Source organism: Babylonia areolata, chromosome 1 (genome assembly GCF_041734735.1).
Source record: "Babylonia areolata isolate BAREFJ2019XMU chromosome 1, ASM4173473v1, whole genome shotgun sequence".
Lineage (NCBI taxonomy): Eukaryota > Metazoa > Mollusca > Gastropoda > Neogastropoda > Buccinidae > Babylonia > Babylonia areolata.
The window spans coordinates 40,184,192-40,195,222 of NC_134876.1; the positions used below are offsets into that span (position 1 = coordinate 40,184,192).

At 42.5% G+C, this 11,031-nt stretch overlaps 1 protein-coding gene across 1 annotated transcript; it reads left to right on the plus strand.

Annotated features, from left to right (window-relative positions):
• Positions 1-3,450: 3,450 nt before the first annotated feature.
• On the plus strand, positions 3,451-10,370 carry LOC143282964 (putative ATP synthase subunit f, mitochondrial). The gene is made up of 4 exons (XM_076588895.1): positions 3,451-3,604; positions 7,364-7,462; positions 8,366-8,482; positions 10,121-10,370. The coding sequence occupies exons 1-4, from the start codon at positions 3,526-3,528 to the stop codon at positions 10,147-10,149; spliced, it is 324 nt and encodes a 107-aa protein (XP_076445010.1). The 5' UTR covers positions 3,451-3,525; the 3' UTR covers positions 10,150-10,370.
• The last annotated feature ends 661 nt before the right edge of the window (positions 10,371-11,031 follow it).

Here is an 11,031-nt window from a genome sequence, read left to right on the forward strand (position 1 = left end):
TCTGGGACACCCGTACTTCGCCATGATTCTCCAAAGGCCATCTCTGCTAACAGTGTCGAAGGCCTTGGTCAGATTGGTGGAGTAAAGGTCGGCGTTCTGTTCCTGACACTTCTCCTGGAGCTGCCTGGCAGCAAACACCATGTCGATAGTCCCGCATTCTTTCCGGAAGCCACACTGGCTCTCTGGTAGGAGACCTTGCTCAAGGTGTGCTATGAGACGGTTGAGTAGCATTCTGGCCAGAGTCTTGCCTGGGACGGACAGCAGGGATATTCCACGATGGTTGTCACTGGCCTGACGATTTCCTTTGCGCTTGTACAGGTGTATGATGGAAGCGTCTTTGAAGTCCTGTGGAACTGCCTCATGCTGCCAGACGAGCTGGAACAGCTGATGAAGTTTCTCAGTCAGCGCCATTCCACTTTCTTTGTAGACCTCAGCTGGAATGGAGTCTGAGCCAGGGGCTTTGCCATTGGATAGCAGACGGATAGCTTTCTGGGTCTCCTCCAAAGTTGGAATGGCATCCAACAACTCACTGACTGGCACCTGGGGGAGTCGGTCGATGGCTTCATCATTGATGGTGGAGGGGCGGTTCAGTACACTGTCAAAGTGTTCAGCCCATCTCTCAAGGATCCTGTCCTTGTCAGTGATCAGGGTAGAACCATCAGCACTGAGGAGTGGAGCAGATCCGGAGGTGGTGGGACCGTAGACTTCTTTCAGGCCGTTATAGAAGTTCTTCATGTCGTTCCTGTCTGCAAAGCCCTGGATCTCATCAGCTTTGTTGCTCAACCAGGAATCCTGCATCTGCTGCAGCTTCAGCTGGATGGTGCTGCGTGTGCTCTTCAGTATGTCTTTCTTTGACTGTGACTTGGGATCTTCAATGTGGGCTCTGTAGGCTTGGCGTTTGTCTTCTAGCAGCTGCTAGATCTCAGTGCAGTTCTCATCAAACCAGTCTTTGTGCTTCCTGACAGAAGGCCCCAGGCACTCCATGGCAGTGTTGTACACCGTCTCATGCAGTGCGCCCCATGCTACCTCCACATTCTGGTTGTCCAGCACGGTGGACTCAAGGCGTTCCTCCAGGGTGTCAGCAAAGCTCTGCTTGATGTTGCTTAGCTCCAGCTTGTTGACGTTCAGGTGTTTGAGTGCTTTCATGCCCTGAGGCCGTCTCTTGGGCTGGATGCGGAGGTTGAGCTTGGAGACGATAAGGCGGTGGTCTGTCCAGCACTCGGCGCTGCACATGGGCCTCGTGACTCGTACGTCCTGCCTGTCCCTCTTCCTGACGATGACAAAGTCGATGAGATGCCAATGCCCAGAGCGAGGATGCATCCATGACGTCCTGTTACGGGTAGGGAGGCAGAAGATGGTGTTTGTGATAAGAAGGTCATGCTCAGCACATGTCTGGAGAAGTAGTTGGCCATTGCTGTTACAGTTACCAACCCCAAGCTTCCCAATCACGCCTTCCCAGGAGGTGCTGTCACAACCAACTCTCGCGTTAAAGTCACCAAGAATGATGAGCTTGTCTGCGTTGGGAACAGTGGTGATGACAGCGTTCAGGTCCTTGTAGAACTTGTCTTTGATCTCATCCGGGTTGGTCATGGTAGGCGCCTAGGCGCTGACAATGGTGGTAAACTTCTTCCCGTTGCATATAGGGAATTTCATCGTCATCAGGCGATCGTTCACTCCTTTCGGGGGGCCAGCCAGCTTGCCAACGAGGCTTCACTGCAAAGCCAACTCCAGCCTCACGTCTCTCTTCAGGTCCGCGACCACTCCAAAAGAAGGTGTAGCCTGCGCCTCGCTCGCAGAGTTCGCCTTCTTCTGCCAGTCTGTCTCACTTAAGGCAGCGATGTCGATGTTGTACCTGGCTAATTCACTCGCAATGAGTGCTGTGCGTCTCTGTGGTCTGGCTGAGTCGCCTCTGTCCAGAAGCGTACGCACGTTCCATGTGGCAATGGTCAATGGGGTGCTCCTTGTTTTCTTCTTTCTTTCCTTTGTGTGTCGACCACTTGAGTAGGGTCCCCGTCAGCCGCGGTATGCTGACTAGGGTGGTGTGGAGCAGGCAATGTTTACGGCACTTTTTCTAGCCCCTTCCTCATGCCATGGAGGTGAGCAGTGCTGTCCTGAAGAGGGCTGCTCAGTCGCTCAGGGGGCTGCCGATCTCCACCACTGCTCCAGTCAGTGAAAAACGACCCTATGGCCTGAGCCGCCTGTGTGCAGGTCCGCGGCTACGACTGCCAGTGTACCCACACCTGTCGCTTCGTCGCTCGCCTGTCGCCACAGGGCTTGGGGAAAATGATGGTATGGGATGAAGGATGACTGATGACTGATGACTTGCGTGATGACTTTGTTTATAGTGAGGAGGAGTTGCGCACCGTCGACCTCACTCTCTTGTCCGAGACCGTCTGTATCCAGTGGCAAGACGAGGTCAAGACGACTGGAGATGGAAACTGATGCAGTGGATGACCAGGATGTCCTATGTGCCTCATCCTGCCCTCAGCACTCCACAGTGCTCTGCTGCAACCGCCTTCCTCTCCGTTGAACCATGACTGAAGGTTTCTTCCGCAGAGTCCACTGGATCCAGTCTTCACATGCTTGGGTAGACAAGCCCTAACTCACCGAGGGTTTGAGACCCGTCAGCAACCCTCACCTAGTTTAGCCAACCTGTCAAAGCCGTTGCCCGGGGGTTGGGCGCTGCCGCATGCTAGCAGCTTCTAGGACCCATAGGTGAGAGCTGGGTGCTGGTGGGGACCAACAGAGGACGAACCACTCCCGGAAGAGCGTGACAAGCCCCCCCTCTAGAGGTACTACCCCTCCCGTGCACCCCCTAACCCCCATGATGTCAGTTAAAATGCACTGAAACACTCAGTGGAGATGGTGGGACGCCAGCAGTTCAGTTCAATTAGTTACTCAAGGAGGCGTCAGTCACTGTACACATCTGATACAAGTAAGCGGATGCCACCTGACCAGCAGCGAAACTCAACGCGCTTTGTCAGGCCGGCCTTGAGGAAAACAAACAAACAAAAAAACAACAACAAAAAACAAACAGCAAACGCAAGGATCAACGAGAGAGAGAGAGAGAGAGAGAGAGAGAGAGAGGGAGATCAACCGACCAAACTTCTGGGGCATGCTTGCATCCTCTCAGTTATAAACTTGTGACTGGTGAATGGAGGATGCTTTCATACAGTGCAATGATGGTTTGGTGCAAAAAAAGAGAGAGATTATTTTAAAAGATGAAATATTATCTCATGAACTTGCAGGTCAGTGGCGGTGTGCTTCAATGCTGTCTCTGAAGCCCATCGCGCACGGTGCATCAAGCATAACCAAAGCGTACGGTGCAAAGGCCTGTCAGGAGCATTCAGTGAGAAGGTGACTCCCAATCAGTGTTAAGTTTGTTGAACTGCTACACACACACACACTCACACGTGTAGTTGGATGTCTTTTGTGTGCTCTCTGTCAAGGGAGATAAGCTCAATATATCGGCCTTGCGGAAGTGACGTTTTTCTGTCAAGTCGACTGCTCACAACTTGCGGCAACATGGGGCTTGGTGAATATCCTCCTGAATTTAATCCACGAATTCATGGACCGTATCACCCAGGGCGTTTCTACGGAAAAGGTAAGGACTACCGTGCTATGTAGTAATAATTTTATTTTGCTGCACGAATGTGTGTTTTAACCTAAGACTCATTTTAAACTCGTCATCATTGACCTTGGGCTTGCTTGGCGAGCAAAATCGTGCACCTGCAAGTGCAAGTGACAAACTAAAAGATCAGTTTGTAGGCACTTCAACGCGTCAGAAAGTAACAAGCAACCCAATGTATAGTTGTGTATTTCTCGGAAGCTCTCCATATAACCAGGCAGTTGAGCTTTCATACACATTCCAGTATATTACTTTTTTTTTAGTACTGAAAGAGTGAGACTGACAGCCAGTGGGCCGGCGGTGGCAGCTCAGACGACTCGATTTTGCCTTACAGTTAGACCCTAGTCCGAGTGATCGTATCTATGCCAAGTGAAAGCCGTGATCGAAATTTATGTCATAGGATGAAACATATTATTATCAATAATTATCTAGTGAATTTTAAAGTAATTTCGGTAACATTTGTGTTTCCCACTCAGTCACTCTTGATTAAACGATACAGTGTAAAGGTGAAACATTCCCTTCAGATTGAAAATAAATGTGTTGAAAGGTTGGGAGTAGGGTAACTGTGGGGGTTAACACCATACATCCCAATCATTTACATATATGCACATCAAGTAAAATGTAAACTTGTATAACAACATTAATAAGAGCATTGGGTTTAACTCCCACCCCCAGAACACCCTCTGGGGGGTACAAAATTGTACAAAGTCTAAAGGTAAGTTTAGGAAGCATGCTATTATTTAGTTTAGAGTGAACTTTATACATCAAATAATTAATCTAAGAAACTTGTAAGCTGTTCATATTTCTTCAAAATAACACTGTGCAACTTTTTTTTTTTTTTACCCTGCAAAAATATTAAATGAAAATTTGAATCTTAGTTATACAAAAATTATATTTTATTTCAGCTTTTGTGTGAAGAACTGGACACGAAGTTGTTTATATATATATATATATAATGTTTTTTTTTAACATGTTCAGATTATAAATACCCATGTTTGCTAGTCTTATATTTTAAATTCTAGTGCCTTCCCCTTCTCGGGTGTTCCCTCTCCCATTTAAAAGATACATAATTATAACTATTGTCGTATTGAATAGTCTTTCACATGCCTTCCACCCCCCCTCAACCACTTAAACCCACAAGAAAACAGAATGTGCACATGTATGGCTATGGTAGTAAATGGATTTGGACAGTACTCTCTCCAGCATCACAGAAGAGTGGCAAGATTGAGTTGTGTTGTATAAGGTCCTGAACAACTAATCCATAACAGACAGGTTCAAGGTTGTCCCCGCCCTTTGTATTTGTATTTGTATTTCTTTTTATCACAACAGATTTCTCTGTGTGAAATTCGGGCTGCTCTCCCCAGGGAGAGCGAGTCACTACACTGCAGCACCACCCTTTTTTTTTTTTCCCCTGCGTGCAGTTTTATTTGTTTTTGCCTATCGAAGTGGATTTTTCTACAGAATTTTGCCAGGAGCAACCCTTTTGTTGCCGTGGGTTCGTTTACATGTGCTAAGTGCATGCTGCACACGAGACCTCAGTTTATCGTCTCTTCTGAATGACTAGCGTCCAGACCACCACCACTCAAGGTCTAGTGGAGGGGGAGAAAATATCGGCAGCTGTGCCGTGATTTGAACCAGCATGCTCAGATTCTCTCACTTCCTAGGCGGACGCGTTACCTCTAGGCCATCACTCCACACTTGTTTGGCAGAGAAGAGGCCATTACCATCAACTGTGCCAGATCCAGTGCAGAAACCAGTATAGGAAATTCTCATTCCTTCCAGTTACCTTCAGGAATTTGAATTGGCTGGCAGAAACGGCTGTGGCAGCTGGTGCCCTTCAGCTTGGCACATTCAAGTCAAAGGTGTCAAACTGTTAGATTTGGTAGGAATAGATCCCCCCTCCCCCCATCATTCCTCCCACTCTCTTCCCTAGAACTAATAAAATACTGCTTTTTATTTTTATTTGTTTGGAGGGCCTGGCTTATCCTTAGGATGGTTGGAATCAGCTAGCCCCCGAGTGGGTGAAAAGCGAAAAGTAGTAATGTCACCTAGAACAGTATTCCAGTGATTATATCCTTCTTTTATCTTTCTTTTACTTTCTGTCAAGGCATTTCTACCTCCACACATCCCGTATGTGGCAAAGTATTCAGTATGTTGATTATGGCCGTTACAAGGATGATCAGAATACAGTTTTAGAGTAATGAAACATAGATGTTAGACTTTTACTGTTTTCGAGAAAGTTTCAGCGGCAACAAATTTGGCAGCTACCCTAGATTAATTTTGAATTGATCAGTTGATCATGGCACACTAGGATATATGTGGGTTTATATATATATATAAATTAATGTTTTTTAAATTTTATTTCATTAGACTTTTGCAGTTATTTACTACTTTGTTTTTGTGATTAGACAGTCACAATTTAGCTTCCAAGACTAATATGATTGAAAATAGAAGTTGGTTAGAACTAGGTTTTCAGTTATGAAAAAAGGAAAATGGTTAGGTTTTCAGCTCTTCGGCTGTTTTAGTAGTTGCAGTTAGATTTGTAGAATTTTGCCATGTCCCACTTTTTGTAACAAAAAGCGGTATCGTATTTTGTTCATAGCAAAGTTCTGTAGAAGTTGTCCTTTGGGATAAAAAGAACAAAATGGCGTGATGTCAAGTTAAACTGAAGTGATTTGATTGGTAATGATATGCTGGCACCTTTGATGATGCCAAGTTGGATGGGATGATAAATAAATGTAGACACTATAAGTGACTATGGACTGAGATCATGACACAGAGCACAAAAGGGTAGGTAGAGGTCATTGTTCAGTGTTTAAGTCTGGAGGCTGGAAAGATTGGGTGAAAAGATGCAGCTCTGTTTTTATTTGTCTAGTAGATTACCTCTAGCTTAAACAGTCTGTAGATAATAACCATTGGTCACTTGTATTCTACATCCCTAAACTCGATAATCAAACCAGACTGAGATTGGGTCAGTTTGCTGTGCATACCTCATCTGCATCCGATTTCACTGAGCATGGCCCATTTTTATTCATTTTTTTGTTCTTATAATTTTTCTTTATATTTAATGTAATATACATGTGAAGCTTTTATCTTATTATTGTTTACAAAATTTTTATGAATAAATTTACATTATTTTGTTTGATGAGTTTAATGGGTTTTTTTGGGGGGGGGGTGGGGGGTGGGGGGGGGGGGGGGTTAGTATATTTTACATGCATTCAGATCTACATACCTCAAGGTTTGACTGACACATTGCCGGATTGGGTCCGTGGATAGATCAGGCACCTGCTTCTCCTCACTTTTCTTTTTTTTTCAGTCAGCTATGTAGTGTATATGGTTTATTCCATGTTTTGAGTTTGATGCCTCCTTGAAACTGAAATTGTAGATATACATGCATGTGATTTTGTTTTCATTATTTTTCCCATTAATGTATTATAAAGTGTGTGTGTGGTGTGTGTGTGTGTATTCATTAATGTATTTTCAAACCACTCACCCCTGCCCCCCCCCCCCCACCCCCAAGTAACCAAAACAAAGCAAACAAGTGTTCTGGCTCTATATAAATTGCATTGCATCCCAGTGTGACAGAGATTAAGAATTCTTGATTAAATTGGATTAGTGTTATCATGTTTATTTGTTATGTTCACTCAAAGTTTTCAGTCATTGTTGATGATAATAGCACTAGACAAGTTAGTTTTGTGTTTGTTAAGATTATTCAGTGTTTGTTTATGTGTGCAGCTGATATTCCTTTGGGCCAGGTGAAGGTGGGCGAGATTGGATCATGGTTGAGCCGCCGTAGTTACACCCCACAGGCCATGGTGGCTGCTACCATGAGAGGTATTTTATTCTGTGTGTGTGTGTGTGTGTGTGTGTGTGCACGCATGTGACGAAGTGAGACTTAGACTGTTAGAGGGAAGAAACATGATGTAGATGAATATAATTTGATTTTATTGTCTACAAACATGATGTAGATGAATATCATCTGATTTTATTGTCTATGAATTGTATGATCTTAAAAATTCACTGAACTTACGCACATTTTTAGGTGATCTTCATCTTAGTTCAAAAGAGTGAGTATATCTTAGATGTTGGGATCTGCATATTTCTTGCACTGGTGAATTTCCCTGCATGTGGCAGTGGGACTGTCTCTCCCCATAGGGTAGGTGGCCATCACTAAACTGGAGTTGAGGTCAGACACTGTGCTTCTTTGTTGTTGACCTGGAGAGAAGTTGAAGCATCAATTGGAGAATATAAGTTTGTCTGGACACATCTCCCCTTGATTAGCTTGTAATATAATGGTTCTTTATTTTGGTAGATAGTTGTGTTAATCAAGTATGAAGGAAGGAAACGACTATTGTTTTTATTTATTTACTTTTAGATGACCTTTGTTTTTTTACTCACTCCTTTGGTATTGAGATTTTGTTGGCTTTTCAAGTAAGTTGCAAGTAGAAGAGTGTCGGGTAAATGTGTCCATAGTCATTGATTGATTGTTGCTTTTTGAACTGATGACAAATGGAAGTCCAATTCTAGAATAGTTAATATTAACTTGCTTAGATTTCCATTATATATATATATATATACACACAATATATGTATATATATGGAGAGAGAGAGATTGTGTACCCGTTTTCTTTTTCAAAATAAAATTTTTGTGTCAGCGTCTTATTAATATTTTCTCCAGAAAAGTCTTACCACCCCCATCCCCTTATATATATATATACTTACTTTGTTGTCCTAAAGGTTACTGGCGTTGGGCCACCAAGTACTTGCTTGCCAAGAAGACGACCATCGCTCCATTGGTTCAGTTCAGTGCAGGACTGGCTGTGATGTACTACTTCCTGCAGTACCGTTCCCACAGTAAGTTCTTTGTAATAAAAATAATGTTGTATTCGCTATCAGTATTTTTAAAATAATGTTGTATTCACTATCAGTATTTTTTAAATTTTTTATAGAAAACCCTTGGCATCTTGGGAAGTCAAGCCTAAGGCAACATGTGTTTTTTACTTTTTTTTTTAAAAGTTTCGTGTTCCAGGTTCATTTACATGATAGATCAGAATGGTGATATTTATGTTTTGAGATTATATTTCTGATTTGATCATAAAAAGGGTATGTGATGAGATGAAGAGATGCTTCGCTTTTTAAAATTTTATTTTTATATATTTTTGTTTCAAAATACATTGCCATTGCCAAATTACCTGGTCGTTATAAGTGCCATTTTGTTTGAGGTTGTCATTTAAAGCCTCTGGTGAATGGTGTTAACATGTCAATTGATTAGAAGTTGTGAACCATTCAGAAAAGGACAAAGAGTTTATTTGAAGTCACTGGCTGTTTGGAACAAAGTAGCAAGTTCACCAGAATTGTTCCTTAAGTCTAAAATTGTGAATATTTCATTCATTCATAGTTTGAAAAAAAGAAAAAAGAAAAAAAAAAGTTATTGCCAATTATATATTTAGGAAAATTGGCTTTGCCTTGAATATGTTGCTTAATCTGATGGTTTCCCAAGTCAAGGTAAAGAGTAGTAGTTTGAAGTTCTCTCAGCATTTTGATAAGACTAGTTTTAATTTTATATTCCTACACTGGTGTTGAAAATCCCTGCACTATGACCATGTCAGTTTTGTGATTGTGATGTTCAGTGGTGCCGGTTGTCATTCATCCGTCCAGGCCCGTTGTTGATTCATGATGCCAGACATACCTAGTGCCTGTCCTGGGTTATGATGAATGAGGATGCTTTTGCTATAAAGGTCCATTTAACTTTTTAAGTTTGAGATAATGTGACAGGGGTGTACTCTGTTTCATTTTGCAATATACATATTTGCTTCAGTCAGGCCCTAGCGTTTTCAGGAAATTTTCAAACAGTGCTTTTATGGACACAACCACGAAGCACCAGCACTAGCACACTCAGTTTTAAAGAGCTAGCATGTGGCTTCAGTCTTGAGTCACTAGTTTGTGACACTAACACTTTTCCCAGTAAAGCAGTGGAAATCAGTGCCTGTTGGTTCAAGCATGGTGTTACAGGCAGCTAGTGACAATGTGGACCAGGTTAAAGGTTTGCTAAATTTGCCACATTACAATTCCAAAAGAGATAGACTGTAGTCGGTGTTTGTCTGATGGTAATAATTTGCACACACTCAGTATGGCTTCCAGGCTAAAGCGACTGCCATCATTTGGTGGGCTGGTGTCATGCATATGTTGAAATGGAACACTTAACGGCACAACTGAACACCACTGAAACAACTCAGCAGCAGTGCAGTTTCCTCTGGTTTTCGATCTTATGGAAGTCTAATTACATAGACTGATAAGTTGAGAGGGTGGAAAAATGAGCCTGGGTATGGCTGTGTACTGGAATTCAAGATGAATAGTGTAATTTGTAAAAGAAATTAATATCACTCTTTTTGTTTTCTATATGACTTACACATTTACAGTTTTACTCGGTGGACAAGAAATTGCACACTTTTTTGTTTGCTATGACTTACACATTAACATTTCTATGTACAGCCAACCATCGCCATGCCAAGTACCACTAGAGCTGACAGAAGAACAGCACCAGTGAACAGGACAGGGAAGTACAAGGGTCCTACGGCTGCCCTCCAGCCCCCACACTGCAATTAGTGACAGTGTCTTCTTAGTTGTTATATGGGCCACAGAGTGCTTGGTGTCACAGTTATAGGTTTTTTTTTCTTTTTTTTCTTCTTTTTTTTCCCCCTTGAAACTAAAGGATTTTTTGAATAAAAATATGTGATTAGTGCATCTGTTGTTCAGTGTGATGTGTTCAAAGTCCACTTGTATTCTGCACCAAACCAGCAGTGTTGATTTTGGTATACCGTGTAAAACCACAAAAGGATAAGCATGTAGTAAACTCCTTTACCAGTGCTTTGCATGTTTCCCTTCAGACTGAAAATAGAGGTGCAACTTTGATGGATAAGTAACTCTACAATCATTTACCAAGAACAAGAAGAAGAATCCTGTTTAACTTAGTAAGGATATTACAATTTATATATTATGTAACCCGAATGTATAAAATGAAGTGTACTGGATGCCAAATATGACACATGACATGATCAAAGGATAACAGTTCTGAAACCGATGTGAAAAAATAACTTATTGTAAGGCAACTTGGGGGGGGGTGAAGTACGAGATATCTTTGCAGCACTAAGTTTGCATTGCAGTAAGAATTCTCTTAAGTATGCAAATACCATTGGTATATTAGTCTTATCACTAAGCCAACTTTGTGCTACTAAGATCGCCCATGCATCCCAGCCTCATGTCAGTTACAATGAAAACGTACTACCCAGTAGCCAAAAGTATTCTGAAGATAACACAGAACATGGTGAGGAAAAGAATAAGGTGCTAGTGTGTTACGCATTTGTTGTGTCTGCAATCATCATTATCAAACATTGGTTTCAAGC